The sequence below is a fragment of the Bombina bombina genome, chromosome 6, assembly GCF_027579735.1.
Source record: "Bombina bombina isolate aBomBom1 chromosome 6, aBomBom1.pri, whole genome shotgun sequence".
NCBI lineage: Eukaryota > Metazoa > Chordata > Amphibia > Anura > Bombinatoridae > Bombina > Bombina bombina.
In genome coordinates this window covers 844,944,455-844,963,357 of record NC_069504.1, presented here as the reverse complement: position 1 = coordinate 844,963,357, position 18,903 = coordinate 844,944,455, and the positions used below count along the sequence as shown (strand labels likewise).

The 18,903-nt window shown below is 43.8% G+C and overlaps 1 protein-coding gene across 2 annotated transcripts in view; it reads left to right on the top strand.

Moving 5' to 3' along the window:
* Window positions 1-18,903, top strand: part of ARRB2 (arrestin beta 2) — a 134,078-nt gene that overhangs the window by 100,462 nt on the left and 14,713 nt on the right. For both annotated transcript variants that reach the window (XM_053718247.1, XM_053718248.1), the window contains exons 13-14: window positions 3,963-4,036; window positions 4,129-4,183. In XM_053718247.1, the coding sequence (XP_053574222.1) occupies window positions 3,963-4,036; window positions 4,129-4,183 (129 nt within the window). The remainder of the gene's footprint in view (window positions 1-3,962; window positions 4,037-4,128; window positions 4,184-18,903) is intronic.

Below are 18,903 nucleotides of genomic sequence, written 5' to 3'. Positions count from 1 at the left end.
TTGGAAAAAGGATTATCTGCAAGTTCCCTGAAGGGACAGATTTCTGCCTTGTCGGTATTACTTCACAAAAAGCTGGCAGCTGTGCCAGATGTTCAAGCCTTTGTTCAGGCTCTGGTTAGAATCAAGCCTGTTTACAAACCTTTGACTCCTCCTTGGAGTCTCAATTTAGTTCTTTCAGTTCTTCAGGGGGTTCCGTTTGAACCCTTACATTCCGTTGATATTAAGTTATTATCTTGGAAAGTTTTGTTTTTAATTGCGATTTCTTCTGCTAGAAGAGTCTCAGAATTATCTGCTCTGCAGTGTTCTCCTCCTTATCTGGTGTTCCATGCAGATAAGGTGGTTTTACGTACTAAACCTGGTTTTCTTCCAAAAGTTGTTTCTAACAAAAACATTAACCAGGAGATTATCGTACCTTCTCTGTGTCCAAAACCAGTTTCAAAGAAGGAACGTTTGTTGCACAATTTGGATGTTGTTCGCGCTCTAAAATTCTATTTAGATGCTACAAAGGATTTTAGACAAACATCTTCCTTGTTTGTTGTTTATTCAGGTAAAAGGAGAGGTCAAAAAGCAACTTCTACCTCTCTCTCTTTTTGGATTAAAAGCATCATCAGATTGGCTTACGAGACTGCCGGACGGCAGCCTCCCGAAAGAATCACAGCTCATTCCACTAGGGCTGTGGCTTCCACATGGGCCTTCAAGAACGAGGCTTCTGTTGATCAGATATGTAGGGCAGCGACTTGGTCTTCACTGCACACTTTTACCAAATTTTACAAGTTTGATACTTTTGCTTCTTCTGAGGCTATTTTTGGGAGAAAGGTTTTGCAAGCCGTGGTGCCTTCCATTTAGGTGACCTGATTTGCTCCCTCCCTTCATCCGTGTCCTAAAGCTTTGGTATTGGTTCCCACAAGTAAGGATGACGCCGTGGACCGGACACACCTATGTTGGAGAAAACAGAATTTATGTTTACCTGATAAATTTCTTTCTCCAACGGTGTGTCCGGCCCACGGCCCGCCCTGTTTTTTTTTTTTTTAATCAGGTCTGATATTTTATTTTCTTTAACTACAGTCACCACGGTACCATATGGTTTCTCCTATGCAAATATTCCTCCTTAACGTCGGTCGAATGACTGGGGTAGGCGGAGCCTAGGAGGGATCATGTGACCAGCTTTGCTGGGCTCTTTGCCATTTCCTGTTGGGGAAGAGAATATCCCACAAGTAAGGATGACGCCGTGGACCGGACACACCGTTGGAGAAAGAAATTTATCAGGTAAACATAAATTCTGTTTTTTTGGCTTTAGTGTCCCTTTAAAGGACCAGTAAATATAGTAGATTTGCATAATCAACAAATGCATGATAAAAATACAATGCATTAGCACTTAAGGGACAGGCAACTCCAACATTTTCTTTCATTATTTGAATAAAACATAGTTTTTAATCAACTTTCCAATTTACTTCTATTATCAAATTTGCTTCATTCTCCTCTTAACCTTTGCTGAAGGAACAGCATCACACTACTGACAGCTAGCTGAACACATCTAGTTAGCCAATCACAAGAGACACGTGTGCAGACACCAATCAGCAGCTAGCTCCCACTAGTATAGTATATGTGCATATTCTTTTTCAACAAGGGATACCAAGAGAACAAAGCACATTTAAAAATAGAAGTGAATTTAACCCTTTGAGTGCTAAGCACTTTCCCACCTGGGTGCTAAGGTTTTCTTAAAGGGTTTTTTATTTAATATTTTTAAAAATAATTATTTATTTCAGATCCCCAAGACTTACACCGTTGGAAAGGTTAGGCGATTACCTTTCCAACGGTGGGTCTTGGGGGTCTGTAGCTGCTTAGATGCCTGAGATACAGGCTTCTAAGCAGCATGCCCCCTGCTCCTATATTTAACATTGTTAATGTTAAATAAAGTTGCGCTGTGACGTCGTCACGTAAAACGGAATCCCCGGCGATGCCTGTCATTATGCAGCACCGATCGCCGGGGTAGGAGTGGGTGGGAGCCCCCAGATCTCCCTCAAGTTGGGAGAGTGCTAGTGACGGCTCTGAGCCGTCATTAGCACCAGAGCGGGAAACTCTGTGACGGCATAGAGCCGTCATTAGCACTCAAGGGGTTAAGTGTCGTAAAATTTTCGTGTTCTATCTGAATCATGCAAGTTTTAATTTTGAGTTTCCTATCCCTTTGGTCTGAACTTCAAATGAGTAGTAGATTTTTTTTCTGACACATTTTAAAGTTATGTCTATTTCCACTCCTGTATCATGTGACAGCCAGTCACAAATTCATATACGTATATTCTGTGAATTCTTGCACATGCTCAGTAAGAGCTGGTGGCTCAAAAAGTGTAAATATAAAAAGACTGTGCACATTTTTGTTAATTGAAATAAATTGGAAAGTTGTTTAAAATTGCATGCTCTATCTGAATTATGAAAGTTTAATTTTGACTTGAGTGTCCCTTTAACCTGTGATTGTCACTACCACATACACACATTAACTTTTCTCAGAAATACCTTAGGTTTGCAAAGCCCCTTTGCTCATAGATTAAAAATAAATGCTTTTAAAGTGAAAAAGTATCATAAATATTTGAATGCAGGATCTTGCGTCTGTTGGACCAGTGGTTGCCTGTCAAATAGTGTTTGAGTGTCAAATGCCCGTGGACACGATAGTAATTGCAAAACTTGTGAAAACTTGTCTACGGTGCATTTTTGCAAGTATAGTATATTGCAGAAATTCTTCAGAATATTAAAGCCCCACTGTAACATTTCTCCTTTTAAAATCGTTCCCAATAATTTATTTTACATGCAGGACTATGCTAAACTGTTTACAAACCTTTTTTGTCATTTGAAATAGTTACTATTGCTTGTTAGTCATTGCTGTAGTAATATACATGAGGGAAAAAAAGGGCCCAGCCCATTTGAAAAAATGTTTCTCCCCCCTCCCATCATTTGTTTGCTTGGGAACTTTTTTACTATTATGCATGTTTTATGTTGAGGACTTGTATATATTGGCAAATACAGTAAACACTTGAGATTTTGCTATAAAAATGTTTGTGTGTAGCATATCAACTTTGCTATATACTTTTATTTATTTTGTCCATTTTTCCTGAAATTTAAGTCTGAAATGAATGTTTTCTAATGCTGACATTTGGAACTGTGCAGGGCAGTTGTCACAAGCCTAATCCTGCCACGTATATGTCCTTAATCGGCTTCGGCAGAACACTGGTGATTAGGCTTTTATGGTTTACTCTAATAGAAAGTCCTGGTTTGGATTATCCAAATAAAGCAAGTAGCAGGTGGTTTGATTGTTAACTTTAAAAGTATTTTTTTCTGTGAGCTAATGGTTTCAATTGTTGTTCAGTAAATGCTTTAGCTACAACAAAAGGCGCCCAAAGGGGATAGTGCTGATTGGAGAACAGTTCAATCCTTTAGCGCACAGAATAACTGACTTTTGAAGTGGTGGGTGGTGGTGGTAAGTTTTATAACACAACTTAATTACATCTGATGAATTAAACTCCATCTAAAATATCACTAACATTCCAGATCTGTTTTATAAAGGGAAGAGTTTACCATCACTTTAAGAGACATCTTTTTGAGAAAACCTAGAGCTAATTTTCTATTACATTCTTAGAATAAAGAGAGATTCCTTAACGTTTCCTCTCTGCATAACTAAATGTTATTGACCTCTCCTTTATACAATCCCCTCTATTTCCCCTACTGATTTTTTTGTTTGCCCTTCTCTAAACCTTTTCTAGTTCTACATTGCCCTTTTTAAGACGTGGCCCGCAAAAATGTTTTTGGTCCATTAAAAGGTAACACAATTTCCTGAAATAATTGTCCTCATCACCAACATGGACACATTTAATTTTGCTCTGCTAATGGTTTTCTTAAAGATTTCTAATGGTCACTATCTCACTTGCTCCTCTTTTCCCTCTCCTCTCTCACTCTCTTTTCTCTCTCTTCAGGGATGTTTCTGTGGAATTACCTTTTGTCCTTATGCACCCTAAGCCTCCTGAGACAATCTCACGGCCACTATCTGGTAAGTAACACATTACCGCCCTTCTTGTCTGCTTTTGGAAACTGTCACGCCCTATCTCACAAACTTGTTTGTTTCCTCCCCCCCCCTTGCAGAATTCCCCCAGACAGATGCTCCCGTTGATACCAATTTAATAGAGTTTGAAACAAAGTAAGTATATTTTTATATGCTCAGACAAATATATACATTTATATGCAGATGTACATTTTATTTCACCACATACTATCTTTTATAAAAATGTGATTATGTGCTATGAAAGGGACATTTTAGTGCAAGATATGTTGAGGTTTAATAGGTGTGTCTTTAGAAAGCAAAAATACCAATTTTATTGACTGGTTTAAATTTTTATTTTGAAGCATTTAGATTGTGAGAAAATGTTCTGTTGTGCCTATGAAAGAGCAGCATTTATTACACATGTAAAAAAAAAAAAAATATCTTGGCCCTCCCTGGTAATATTTACTGCTGAGTACCCCTATCCTGTGGTGTGTAGACAGAACGACCCACTACGCTAATTACCTATATTTCCTTCTTAATATGAGGAGAGTCCATGGCATCATTCCTTACTGTTGGGAAAATACTGAACCTAGCCACCAGGAGGAGGCAAAGACACCACAGTCAAAGGCTTAATTACTCCCCCCACTTCCCTCATATCCCAGTCATTATTTGCCTTTCGTCACAGGAGGTTGGCAGAGAAGTGTCAGAAGATTCTGAGTAGTTCCTTATGGAGGGTATCTGCCCTTCGAAATGGGACTGGAGTTTTAAGAAGTCTTGTCAGCCTCTCGGTGAGTCTGGAGATGCAGGGAGAGTCTTTCTGCGAACGCATCCAGACTTGTATTAACAGCTCCTAAGTAATCAGTGTTGATGAGTTTCACTGCCTGCTTCCATCACTCAAGTCCATGTCAGGAGTGATGCTACAAGACTGTCAAACTTGAGAGGCTGTGTTTCTATTCCATAGCATAGATTTCCAATAAGATCGTTTCATATTTTTTTTTTTATACGTATGATAACGCAAGACAGGGTCACAGTGTGGCTCCTTTTATCTGTATGGAATCAAGGGTTAATATCTCCGGAGGAGGATTATTGAACAGTGGGGATTAATCACATAGTTTTATTTGATTATGCTGCAACATGTGTGAGATGAGGCTCAGGCAGATGTTGGAACGTACAGGGTTTTCACTTTCATTTTGGGAGCTGCGCAGCCTGAAAGGCTTGGTGTTTTTTTTTACTAGTATAGCAGGGGCTGTCCTGCATTGCGCACCACAAGACTTTGTGTGGTCATACTTATTTCCTCTTTTCTGGCCGTGCAGTTTACGAAGAAGAGGTTTCTCTGTTTGGCCTGGGTCATAGGAGGTGGTGAGTGCCCGAGCCATTGGGGGTATAAAGGTGCCGTTTTTTCTTATTGTCTGCTTTGTTAGCGCAAGCTATGGAGCATTCTGAAGCGTTAGAGGGTACTCCCTTTTTATCAAAGTCTAATACCTGTCTATATTGTGAGGAGACCATGGTATACCCGCCTGCTCAATTATGTTCCACATGCCTTAATAAAGTAATTATGTCAAGACTGCCAGACTTTACTGAGCAGCGAAAGGTCAAATATTGCTATCTTTCCCAGGGGTCATCTACTAGCTTATTGGATTTATCAAGATTATCCGATGATGAAGGCGCCTCTGATCCTTTAGAGGGTGCTCTTTCTGGGTCAGAATCTGCTGCCTCTAAGCCTCCAACTGCGGAGGAACCAGACTTTAGATTTAGGATTGAGCATTTATGCTTTCTGCTGAAGGAAGTTTTGGCTATGTTAGAGGTTCCAGAGCCCAAATTGCCTGAGGAACCTTTGATTCCTAAATTAGATAAGGTCTACGAGGACAGGTTGCACCACAAACTTTCCCGGTTCCCGTAAAGATGGCGAACATTATTAAGAATGAATGGGAAAAAATTGGTTCTTTATTTTCCCCTTCTTCCTTTAAAAAATTGTTCCCGGTCCCGGACTCTCAATTGGAGCTTGTGGGGTTCCATCCCCAAGGTGGATGGCGCTATCTCCACGCTTGCTAAACGCACTACTATCTCGCTTGAGGATAGTTCGTCGTTTAAAGAGCCCATGGATAAGAAAATAAAAACTCTATTAAGAAAGATGCTTCAACATACGGGGTATTTATTTCAACCGGCCGCAGCTGTTGCTGCGGTTGCTTGAGCGGCTACCTACTGGTGCGACTCCTTATCTGAGTTGATCGAGGTGGAGGGTCCCCTCGACGTGATCCAGGAAAGAATTAAGGCTTTAAGGGTGGCTAATTCTTTTATTTGTGATGCAAATATGCAAATTATTCGCCTGAATGCCAAGGCTTCAGGTTTTTTTGTTCAAGCCCGTAGGGTACTCTGGCTGAAGTCCTGGTCTGCAGTGAAGACTTCTTTCCCTCCCATTTAAGGGAAAGATTCTATTTTGTCCAGGCCTGGACTCTATTATCTCCACGGTTACTGGATTCAAAGGCGCCTTTTTACCGCAGGATACGGACAAGCCTAAGGGACAAGGTCCTAATTTTCGTTACTTTCGTTTTGATAAATCCCAACGTCAGCAGCCCTCCGCAAAACCTGAGCAATCCAAGGGGACTTGGAAGCCGGCTTAGTCCTGGAATAAATCCAAGCAGAGCAAGAAGCCCACTAAGACGAAGTTGGCATGAAGGGTGCGGCCCCTGATCTGGCTCTGGATCATGTAGGGGGCAGACTGTCGTAATTTTCAGACGCTTGGTTTGGGGACGTGCAAGACCCTTGGGGTCATCGCTCAGGGATACAAGATAGGTTTCAAGTCTCATCCACCCAGAGGCAGATTCCTCCTATCAAACCTGTCTTCAAGGCAAGAAAAGAGAGAAGCCTTTCTAGGGTGTGTAAGGGATCTCTCCTCCCTAGGAGTCATTGTCCTGTTATCTCTTGCAGAAAGAGGTCTGGGGTACTATTCAAACCTCTTTGTCCCCTCGTTCAAGATGGAGACGATGAGGTCCATCCTTCCCTTAGTTCAGGAAAGACCGTATGACCTCTATAGATCTGAAGGATGCTTACCTTCACATTCCAATACACAAGGAACACTTCAAGTTTCTAAATTTTGCGTTCCTGGACCAGCATTTCCAGTTTATTGCACTTCCGTTTGGTCTAGCTACTGCTCCAAGAGATTTTTACGAATGTTCTAGGGGCTCTGCTTGCAGTGGCCAGAACCAGAGGTATAGCAGTAGCGCCATACTTGGACGATATTCTGGTTCAAGCACCATCATGTCACCTGGCAGAAGACAATTCGAGATCTTTTCTGTTTCTTCTCATGGGTGGAAGATAAACTTAGAAAAGAGTTCTTATTCCCAGTACCAGGGTGGAATTCCTGGGTACTATAATAGACTCCATATCTATGAGGATATTCCTTACTCACCAGAGGCGTTAAAAGCTAACTTCCGCTTGTCTTGCCCTCCAGACCTCCTTAAGGCCCTCTGTGGCTCGGTGTATGGAGATGATTGTCTCATGGTGTCCAGCATGGATATCATTCCCTTTGCCAGATTCCATCTCAGACCACTTCAGCTGTGCATGCTGAGACAGTGGAATGGTGACCATTCGGATCCGTCTCAACAGATTTCTCTGGACAACCGGCCGAGAGGATCGCTCTCCTGGTGGCTCTGTCCAGATCACCTGTCCCAAGGGACATCCTTCTTGAGACCATGCTGGGATATTGTCACTGTGGTTGCAAGTCTATCAGAATGGGGAGCTGTTTGGGGTGCTAGGAAGGCACAGGGCCTGTGAACTTGAGTAATCCCTCTTCCCGATCAACATTTTGGAACTTCGAGCGATCTTCAATGCTCTGAAGGCTTGGCCTCTTCTGGGTTCGTCCCAGTTGACCAGATTCCAATCAGACAACATAACCTTGGTGGCTTACATCAACCATAAGGGGGGAACGAGGAGCTCCCTAGCAATGAGGGAAGTATCTCAGATTCTGGAGTGGGCGGGGGCCCACAACTGCTCACGGTCAGCGATCCACATTCCGGGTGTGGTCAACTGGGAAGTGGATTTTCTCAGCAGACAATCCTTTCATCCGGGGGAATGGTCTCTCCATCCCAAGGTGTTTGCTGAGATTTGCAACAGGTGGGGGACTCCGAGATAGATCTCATGGCGTCCTGGCTCAATTTCAACCTACCCAGATATGGGTCGCGGTCCAGGCGGAGCTAATAGAAGCATTAGCAGTGCCTTGGAGGTTCAATCTAATTTACATTTATTTCTTAATATGAGGAGAGTCCACAGCTTCATTCCTTGTGGGAAATACAGAACCTGGCCACCAGGAGGCGGGAAAGACACCCCAGCCAAAGACTTAAATAATTCCTCCACGTCCTCCATCCCCCAGTCATTCTTTGCCTTTTGTAACAGGAGTTTGGCAGAGAAGTGTCAGTTTTCGGAGTAGTTCCTTATAGAGGGTAGTACTTTTCGAGATGGGACTGGAGATTTAAGTAGTCTTGTCAGCCTATCAGTGAGAGCATTGATGAAAGTTAGAGTCTGGAGATGCAGGGAGAGTCTTTCTGTAAATCCACCCAGACTCATATTAACAGCTCCTTAAACAATCAGCGTTGACGAGTTTCGTTGCCTGCTTTCTTCACTCAAGTCCATGTCATAAGTGCTGCTACAATCTGTCAAACTTAAAGGACCGTGTCACTATTCCATGGCGTAGATTCCAGTAAGATCGTTTTATATTTTACACACATGTAATAAAGATAGAAGACAGGGTCACAGTGGAACTCCTTTATCTTTATGAAATCAAGGGTTAATATCTCCTGTTATGTGATTTCGACTGCTTATGTGTAAGAACGTTTGTGCTCTTAGGCTGATGCAGAACGTACAGGTTATTTTTATTTTTTAGAGCTGCAGAGTTTCTTTATATTAAGATGGCATGCTTTTTCCTTAGCAGGGCCAGGTATAACCGGGAGTGGTCACGTTTTTTTCCCCCCGCTTCCGAATCCTGACCGCGTGTCTGCGGAGAGGAGCATCTTCTCTATCTGTCTGGTTCATAGGAGGTAGTAAGTGCCCCAGCCATTGGGGGTATAAGGTTCCAGTTGTTTGTCTTTTTCTATAAATTTGATATACACGAGTTATGGAGGATTGATGTTTTAGAGGGGGATCCCTCCGATACAGAATTTGATACCTGTGTATATTGTGAGGAGGCCCGGGTAATCCAGCCCTTTCAATTATGTTCCGTATGCCGAAATAGGGTGTTCTCATCAACCAATTTTGAGATGTTAGAGACCACTGAGCCATCCGCCTCTGAGGATTCTTCGTCCAGTGCAGTTTTCCCAAACTCCGATCCTCCTGCGCCTGTAAGGGGTTCATTTCCACCAGAGGTTACTACGCAGTTCCGTATGGCCATCTCTGCGGCCTTAGCGATGTTACCTATTCCTTCTATGCATAAGCGAAGGAGTAATTCAGGCTCTCATGCCCCTGGACATTCATGTAAAATGATTGTGTCCGATCAGTCCTCTGGGGATACAGTTGCCTCAGAGGGAGAACCTCCAGGGTTGAGTCTGCTGACTTGAGTCCTCTGACTGCGGAGGGGTTAGCATTTAGATTTAGATTGGCACGCCTGCGTTTACTCCTGAGAGAGGTTTTGGTGATGTTAGAGGTTCCCAGTACTGATCCGTCAGTTGAATCTCAGTCCTCTAAATCTGATAAAGATCTTAAATAGATGAGGGAGGATGGGATCTTATTCCTTGTCATCTTGTTTTACTTTTGTTTTATGTTATTTAGAATCCCAGTTACGAGCTCTATGGGGGATTTTGTCGTACAACAGACAGGACCTGTTGTTGTTGTTTGCACTCTACTTTCTTTCAGGGCGTTTGCCTGTTTTCGTTTTTTGGAGCTCTGGGTTGTTATAGAAACTCTTCTTAGAAAGCCGTTCAGTCACATGGGATTTTTTGTACTATCGACTTTGATGGTCGAGATTGTTGGAGACTTCCGGTGGAAGCTTATAGATTTGATTTAGAGAAAAATTAAGCCTCCGAGCTTAATTTCTTTACTTTGATTATTCAGTTGTTCTAGCCTTGCTGGAACTTAAGAGGTTTCGTTTTTTTGCCTTTGATTGTCCCGGCAGATACGTTGTATCCTAGATGACAGGCAGGACCTTTTGTGGATACTAGTTGGGTTTGGTCCTTTCTATAAAAAATTTAGTTTTTTTCTAGATTCCGGTCAAGGTACAGCAGGCCCATCTATCCTAGTTAACAGGCTGGTCCTGTTTTGGTATTATCTGGGGCGGGTACTTGATACGGGATCATATGGATCTAGGGGTCCTAGAGACCGGAATTAGGCTACTTCTGGGCAATTGTCTTCTCAGAGAAAGGGAAGAATTTCAAGTGATCTTGGAGTTCATTGTCCCGCTATCTATCGCACTGTGGGAATCTCTTCCTTCACTGTTAGTGCATGCCCTAATGCAGGGATGGTCTTCCCGTCCTAATTGGGTTCTATGATTAGTTTTCTTTTTGTTGGTGAATGTAAGGTTCTCCCTTTTTTGTTAGGAAGGATGCCTTCCGGGTTCATCCTTTTTTTGAGCAAATCCGGTTTGTAGAAACCGTCTCTTACAATAATCCTGGTTCTGATCCTAGGTTTCCTTCTTGGCATCTGGGAATTAAGGTGGCAGTATCCCGCTTACAGATTTTACAGTAGTTCCCGGGTCTCAGCTTTTATGTTTTTTTCTCGTGCCTTTTTGATCCTCAGCGTTGGATATAGACCGGAGTTGCTGGTGCAGACACCATGGTGGACCTTGGATGCTGGTTTGTCCTTTGGACAGGAATTTTTCCTGTGATCTTGCAAAATTTACCCTTCGGGTTATGCCCTCCAGTACCCCTTCTGGCGTGGGGGGAAAAGTGATTTACACAGCCGAGTCCAAGTCTTCGGCAGGGAGTTGGTGTATTTGTCTTTACAGACTTACATAGATTACTGGTTGAGGAAATCAATCCCAGTGTTCCGTTCAGATCTCCCTGTTCTGAAAAATGTTATTCTTTTAAGCACTTCCCGGGCGGTTTTGACTTTGTCGCTTCCTTGTCCGTGGGGAGAGAGTGTCCTAGGGAGGTCCGGGGGTTGGGAGTTTCCTTCCACTTATTCCTTTCGTTCCTCAGCGAGCATTTTGCTTGGAGGATTTGATCTTCTGGGTTCATACAAGTTGGGACCTCTCAGTGGGGAGATCTTCTTTTGGAAATCCTCTTTTGGAGAAGGAGCGTTCCCCCTGCTAATCCGGGGGGGTTGTTTCGTGTTTGTTGGTGGGTGGAGACCCACTTCGGCTCATTGACAGCGACTGTGACGGATATCCCGGTTACCTCGACTGGGTAGCTCTGCCAAACGGGTCCTGCTTCCTCCCTGCTGACTGCAGCTATGTAGCCGGCAAGTGACCACATCCTGTAGCCACCCCTGATGCCAGTCTATATAGAACAGAGAGCCATTCTTTCTTTGGCTTTTTTCCCCAGAAAAGGCACTCTCAAGGTTTACCGAACCCGGAACCTCTGGTCGTTCGTGGGGAGGACCTTTCCATCCTTCCGTTCCTGTTGAAGAGCCTCCCCCCAGAGATCTCGGAGGGCAAGGTTCCTCCATCCCAGAACGTCCTGTTTCGGACAAGGATCATTTGTTCCGGTCAGCATCTTTTGTACTCTCCCTAGGAACTCTGCCTCCATATTTACTGGCTACTGTGGCGCTTCTCCTCTGTCAGCAGGAACCTTGTAAAAGAAGCAGATCCCACCGCTGCCAGCCAATGTGACAGATACCCCGGCTACCCCGACTGGGTAGCTCCGCCAAACGGGTCCTGCTTCCTCCCTGCTGACTGCAGCTATGTAGCTGGCTAGTGACCACAGCCTGTAGCCACCCCTGATGCCCGACAGCACCAGTATTCAGGGTCCCACCCTGTGGCAGACTCCGGATACCCAGACTAGATAGCTCTGCCAGAGTGTCCTTCCTCTGCCTGGAACAGGCTGCTATGTAGCTCAGGAAAAGTGATTCTAGCAGGAGCCCACCCAAATAACTTCCTTGTGTCTATTCTGGGAAGCGTAAGGGGCAAGAAGCCTTATCCACTTCCTTGTTTTTCTGGTTAAGGAGCAGGTTCGCTTAGCTTATAGAGTCAGCGGGACGCAAGCCTCCTCTGAGGCTTAAGGTTCCTTGAACTAGAGCTGTGGCTCCCTCTTTGGTTTTGCGAATGAGACCTTTAGCGATCAGATTTTAGGGCAGCTACCTTTCTTCTTTACATATTTTTTCAAAATTTTTACATATTTGGTGTTTTCGATTCGGCAGAATCTGTTTCTGGGAGAAGGGGTTTTTGCAGGCTGTGGTGCCCTCGGAACAGGATCCGCCTCTCTTTTTACCGTCCCGTTTTCATTCCGTGTCCTCTAGAGCTTGGGTATATGTTTCCCACAAGTAAGGAATGAAGCCGTGGACTCTCCTCATATTAAGAAGGAAAACATAAATTGTTTACCAGATAATTTCCTTTCCTTCTGTATGAGGAGAGTCCACAACCCCGCCCGAATTCTCTGTTGGGCGGACTAAAATTTGCTTTTGTTCTTCTGGCACCATTTGTACCCTGATATTTCTCTTACTGTTCCTTGTTCCCTTGGCAGAATGATTGGGGGATGAGGGAAGTGGAGGAGGTATTTAAGCCTTTGGCTTGGGTGTCTTTGCCTCCTCCTGGTGGCCAGGTTCTTTATTTCCCACAAGTAAGGAATGAAGCCGTGGACTCTCCTCATACAGAAGGAAAGGAAATGATCTGGTAAGCAGAATTTGTTTTTCTTTCATGTAATTAGCAAGAGTCCATGAGCTAGTGACGTATGGGATATACATTCCTACCAGGAGGGGCAAAGTTTCCCAAACCTCAAAATGCCTATAAATACACCCCTCACCACACCCACAAATCAGTTTTACAAACTTTGCCTCCTATGGAGGTGGTGAAGTAAGTTTGTGCTAGATTCTACGTTGATATGCGCTCCGCAGCAGGTTGGAGCCCGGTTTTCCTCTCAGCGTGCAGTGAATGTCAGAGGGATGTGAGGAGAGTATTGCCTATTTGAATTCAATGATCTCCTTCTACGGGGTCTATTTCATAGGTTCTCTGTTATCAGTCGTAGAGATTCATCTCTTACCTCCCTTTTCAGATCGACGATATACTCTTATATATACCATTACCTCTACTGATTCTCGTTTCAGTACTGGTTTGGCTTTCTACTACATGTAGATGAGTGTCCTGGGGTAAGTAAGTCTTATTTTCTGTGACACTCTAAGCTATGGTTGGGCACTTTTATATAAAGTTCTAAATATATGTATTCAAACATTTATTTGCCTTGACTCAGGATGTTCAACGTTCCTTATTTCAGACAGTCAGTTTCATATTTGGGATAATGCATATGAATAAATCAATTTTTTTCTTACCTTAAAATTTGACTTTTTTCCCTGTGGGCTGTTAGGCTCGCGGGGGCTGAAAATGCTTCGTTTTATTGCGTCATTCTTGGCGCGGACTTTTTTTTTCTGTTTCCGGTGTCATACGTGTCGCCGGAAGTTGCGTCATTTTTGACGTTTTTTTGCGCCAAAAGTGTCGGCGTTCCGGGTGTGGCGTCATTTTTGGCGCCAAAAGCATTTAGGCGCCAAATAATGTGGGCGTCTTTTTTGGCGCTAAAAAATATGGGCGTCACTATTGTCTCCACATTATTTAAGTCTCATTATTTATTGCTTCTGGTTGCTAGAAGCTTGTTCACTGGCATTTTTTCCCATTCCTCAAACTGTCCTTTAAGGAATTTGATCAATTTTGCTTTATATGTTGTTTTTTCTATTACATATTGCAAGATGTCCCAGATTGACACTGAGTCAGAAGATACTTCTGGAAAAACGCTGCCTGGTGCTGGATCTACCAAAGTTAAGTGTATCTGCTGTAAACATGTGGTATCTGTTCCTCCAGCTGTTGTTTGTAATGAATGTCATGACAAACTTGTTAATGCAGATAATATTTCCTTTAGTAATGTTACATTACTTGTTGCTGTTCCATCAACATCTAATACTCAGAGTGTTCCTGTTAACATAAGAGATTTTGTTTCTAAATCCATTAAGAAGGCTATGTCTGTTATTCCTCCTTCTAGTAAACGTAAAAGGTCTTTTAAAACTTCTCATTTCTCCAACATAGGTGTGTCCGGTCCACGGCGTCATCCTTACTTGTGGGATATTCTCTTCCCCAACAGGAAATGGCAAAGAGCCCAGCAAAGCTGGTCACATGATCCCTCCTAGGCTCCGCCTACCCCAGTCATTCTCTTTGCCGTTGTACAGGCAACATCTCCACGGAGATGGCTTAGAGTTTTTTAGTGTTTAACTGTAGTTTTTATTATTCAATCAAGAGTTTGTTATTTTAAAATAGTGCTGGTATGTACTATTTACTCAGAAACAGAAAAGAGATGAAGATTTCTGTTTGTATGAGGAAAATGATTTTAGCACCGTAACTAAAATCCATGGCTGTTCCACACAGGACTGTTGAGAGCAATTAACTTCAGTTGGGGGAACAGTGTGCAGTCTCTTGCTGCTTGAGGTATGACACATTCTAACAAGACGATGTAATGCTGGAAGCTGTCATTTTTCCCTATGGGATCCGGTAAGCCATGTTTATTACGATGGTAAATAAGGGCTTCATAAGGGCTTATTAAGATTGTAGACTTTTCTGGGCTAAATCGATTCATTTTTAAAACATATTTAGCCTTGAGGAATCATTTTATCTGGGTATATTGATATTATAATATCGGCAGGCACTGTATTAGACACCTTATTTCTCTGGGGCTTTCCCAAAGCATAAGCAGATCCTCATTTTCGCGCCGGTGTGGCGCACTTGTTTTTGAGAGGCATGGCATGCAGTCGCATGTGAGAGGAGCTCTGATACTTAGAAAAGGCTTTCTGAAGGCGTCATTTGGTATCGTATTCCCCTTTGGGTTTGGTTGGGTCTCAGCAAAGCAGATACCAGGGACTGTAAAGGGGTTAAAGTGTTAAAACGGCTCCGGTTCCGTTATTTTAAGGGTTAAAGCTTCCAAATTTGGTGTGCAATACTTTTAAGGCTTTAAGACACTGTGGTGAAAATTTGGTGAATTTTGTACAATTCCTTCATGTTTTTTCGCAATTGCAGTAATAAAGTGTGTTCAGTTTAAAATTTAAAGTGACAGTAACGGTTTTATTTTAAAACGTTTTTTGTACTTTATTATCAAGTTTATGCCTGTTTAACATGTCTGAACTACCAGATAGACTGTGTTCTGAATGTGGGGAAGCCAGAATTCCTGTTCATTTAAATAAATGTGATTTATGTGATAATGACAATGATGCCCAAGATGATTCCTCAAGTGAGGGGAGTAAGCATGGTACTGCATCATTCCCTCCTTCGTCTACACGAGTCTTGCCCACTCAGGAGGCCCCTAGTACATCTAGCGCGCCAATACTCCTTACTATGCAACAATTAACGGCTGTAATGGATAATTCTGTCAAAAACATTTTAGCCAAAATGAACCCTTGTCAGCGTAAGCGTGGCTGCTCTGTTTTAGTTACTGAAGAGCATGACGACGCTGATATTAATATCTCTGAAGGGCCCCTAACCCAATCTGAGGGGGCCAGGGAGGTTTTGTCTGAGGGAGAAATTACTGATTCAGGGAACATTTCTCAACAGGCTGAACCTGATGTAATTGCATTTAAATTTAAGTTGGAACATCTCCGCATTCTGCTTAAGGAGGTATTATCCACTCTGGATGATTGTGAAAAGTTGGTCATCCCAGAGAAACTATGTAAAATGGACAAGTTCCTAGAGGTGCCGGAGCTCCCAGAAGCTTTTCCTATACCCAAGCGGGTGGCGGACATTGTTAATAAAGAATGGGAAAGGCCCGATATTCCTTTCGTCCCTCCCCCCATATTTAAAAAATTGTTTCCTATGGTCGACCCCAGAAAGGACTTATGGCAGACAGTCCCCAAGGTCGAGGGAGCGGTTTCTACTTTAAACAAACGCACCACTATACCCATAGAGGATAGTTGTGCTTTCAAAGATCCTATGGATAAAAAATTAGAAGGTTTGCTTAAAAAGATGTTTGTTCAGCAGGGTTACCTTCTACAACCAATCTCATGCATTGTCCCTGTCACTACAGCCGCATGTTTCTGGTTTGATGAGCTGATAAAGGCGCTCGATAGTGATTCTCCTCCTTATGAGGAGATTATGGACAGAATCAATGCTCTCAAATTGGCTAATTCTTTCACCCTAGACGCCACTTTGCAATTGGCTAGGTTAGCGGCTAAGAATTCTGGGTTTGCTATTGTGGCGCGCAGAGCGCTTTGGTTGAAATCTTGGTCGGCTGATGCGTCTTCCAAGAACAAGCTACTAAACATTCCTTTCAAGGGGAAAACGCTGTTTGGCCCTGACTTGAAAGAGATTATCTCGGATATCACTGGGGGTAAGGGCCACGCCCTTCCTCAGGATCGGCCTTTCAAGGCGAAAAATAGACCTAATTTTCGTCCCTTTCGTAAAAACGGACCAGCCCAAAGTGCTACGTCCTCTAAGCAAGAGGGTAATACTTCTCAAGCCAAGCCAGCTTGGAGACCAATGCAAGGCTGGAACAAGGGAAAGCAGGCCAAGAAGCCTGCCACTGCTACCAAGACAGCATGAAATATTGGCCCCCGATCCGGGACCGGATCTGGTGGGGGGCAGACTCTCTCTCTTCGCTCAGGCTTGGGCAAGAGATGTTCTGGATCCTTGGGCGCTAGAAATAGTCTCCCAGGGTTATCTCCTGGAATTCAAGGGACTTCCCCCAAGGGGGAGGTTCCACAGGTCTCAGTTGTCTTCAGACCACATAAAAAGACAGGCGTTCTTACATTGTGTAGAAGACCTGTTAAAAATGGGAGTGATTCATCCTGTTCCAATAAGAGAACAAGGGATGGGGTTCTACTCCAATCTGTTCATAGTTCCCAAAAAAGAGGGAACGTTCAGACCAATCTTAGATCTCAAGATCTTAAACAAGTTTCTCAAGGTTCCATCTTTCAAGATGGAAACCATTCGAACTATTCTTCCTTCCATCCAGGAGGGTCAATTCATGACCACGGTGGATTTAAAGGATGCGTATCTACATATTCCTATCCACAAGGAACATCATCGGTTCCTAAGGTTTGCATTCCTGGACAAACATTACCAGTTCGTGGCGCTTCCTTTCGGATTAGCCACTGCTCCAAGGATTTTCACAAAGGTACTAGGGTCCCTTCTAGCGGTGCTAAGACCAAGGGGCATTGCAGTAGTACCTTACCTGGACGACATTCTGATTCAAGCGTCGTCCCTTCCTCAAGCAAAGGCTCACACGGACATTGTCCTGGCCTTTCTCAGATCTCACGGCTGGAAAGTGAACGTGGAAAAGAGTTCTCTATCCCCGTCAACAAGGGTTCCCTTCTTGGGAACAATTATAGACTCCTTAGAAATGAGGATCTTTCTAACAGAGGCCAGAAAAACAAAACTTCTAGACTCTTGTCGGATACTTCATTCCGTTCCTCTTCCTTCCATAGCTCAGTGCATGGAAGTGATCGGGTTGATGGTAGCGGCGATGGACATAGTTCCTTTTGCGCGCATTCATCTAAGACCATTACAACTGTGCATGCTCAGTCAGTGGAATGGGGACTATACAGACTTGTCTCCGAAGATACAAGTAAATCAGAGGACCAGAGACTCACTCCGTTGGTGGCTGTCCCTGGACAATCTGTCTCAAGGGATGACGTTCCGCAGACCAGAGTGGGTCATTGTCACGACCGACGCCAGTCTGATGGGCTGGGGCGCGGTCTGGGGATCCCTGAAAGCTCAGGGTCTTTGGTCTCGGGAAGAATCTCTTCTACCGATAAATATTCTGGAACTGAGAGCGATATTCAATGCTCTCAAGGCCTGTCCTCGGCTAGCGAGGACCAAGTTCATACGGTTTCAATCAGACAACATGACAACTGTTGCGTACATCAACCATCAGGGGGGAACAAGGAGTTCCCTAGCGATGGAAGAAGTGACCAAAATCATTCTATGGGCGGAGTCTCACTCCTGCCACCTGTCTGCTATCCACATCCCAGGAGTGGAAAATTGGGAAGCGGATTTTCTGAGTCGTCAGACATTGCATCCGGGGGAGTGGGAACTCCATCCGGAAATCTTTGCCCAAGTCACTCACCTGTGGGGCATTCCAGACATGGATCTGATGGCCTCTCGTCAGAACTTCAAAGTTCCTTGCTACGGGGCCAGATCCAGGGATCCCAAGGCGGCTCTAGTGGATGCACTAGTAGCACCTTGGACCTTCAAACTAGCTTATGTGTTCCCGCCATTTCCTCTCATCCCCAGGCTGGTAGCCAGGATCAATCAGGAGAGGGCGTCGGTGATCTTGATAGCTCCTGCGTGGCCACGCAGGACTTGGTATGCAGATCTGGTGAATATGTCATCGGCTCCACCTTGGAAGCTACCTTTGAGACGAGACCTTCTTGTTCAGGGTCCGTTCGAACATCCGAATCTGGTTTCACTCCAGCTGACTGCTTGGAGATTGAACGCTTGATTTTATCGAAGCGAGGATTCTCAGATTCTGTTATCGATACTCTTGTTCAGGCCAGAAAGCCTGTAACTAGAAAGATTTACCACAAAATTTGGAAAAAATATATCTGTTGGTGCGAATCTAAAGGATTCCCTTGGGACAAGGTTAAGATTCCTAGGATTCTATCCTTCCTTCAAGAAGGATTGGAAAAAGGATTATCTGCAAGTTCCCTGAAGGGACAGATTTCTGCCTTGTCGGTATTACTTCACAAAAAGCTGGCAGCTGTGCCAGATGTTCAAGCCTTTGTTCAGGCTCTGGTTAGAATCAAGCCTGTTTACAAACCTTTGACTC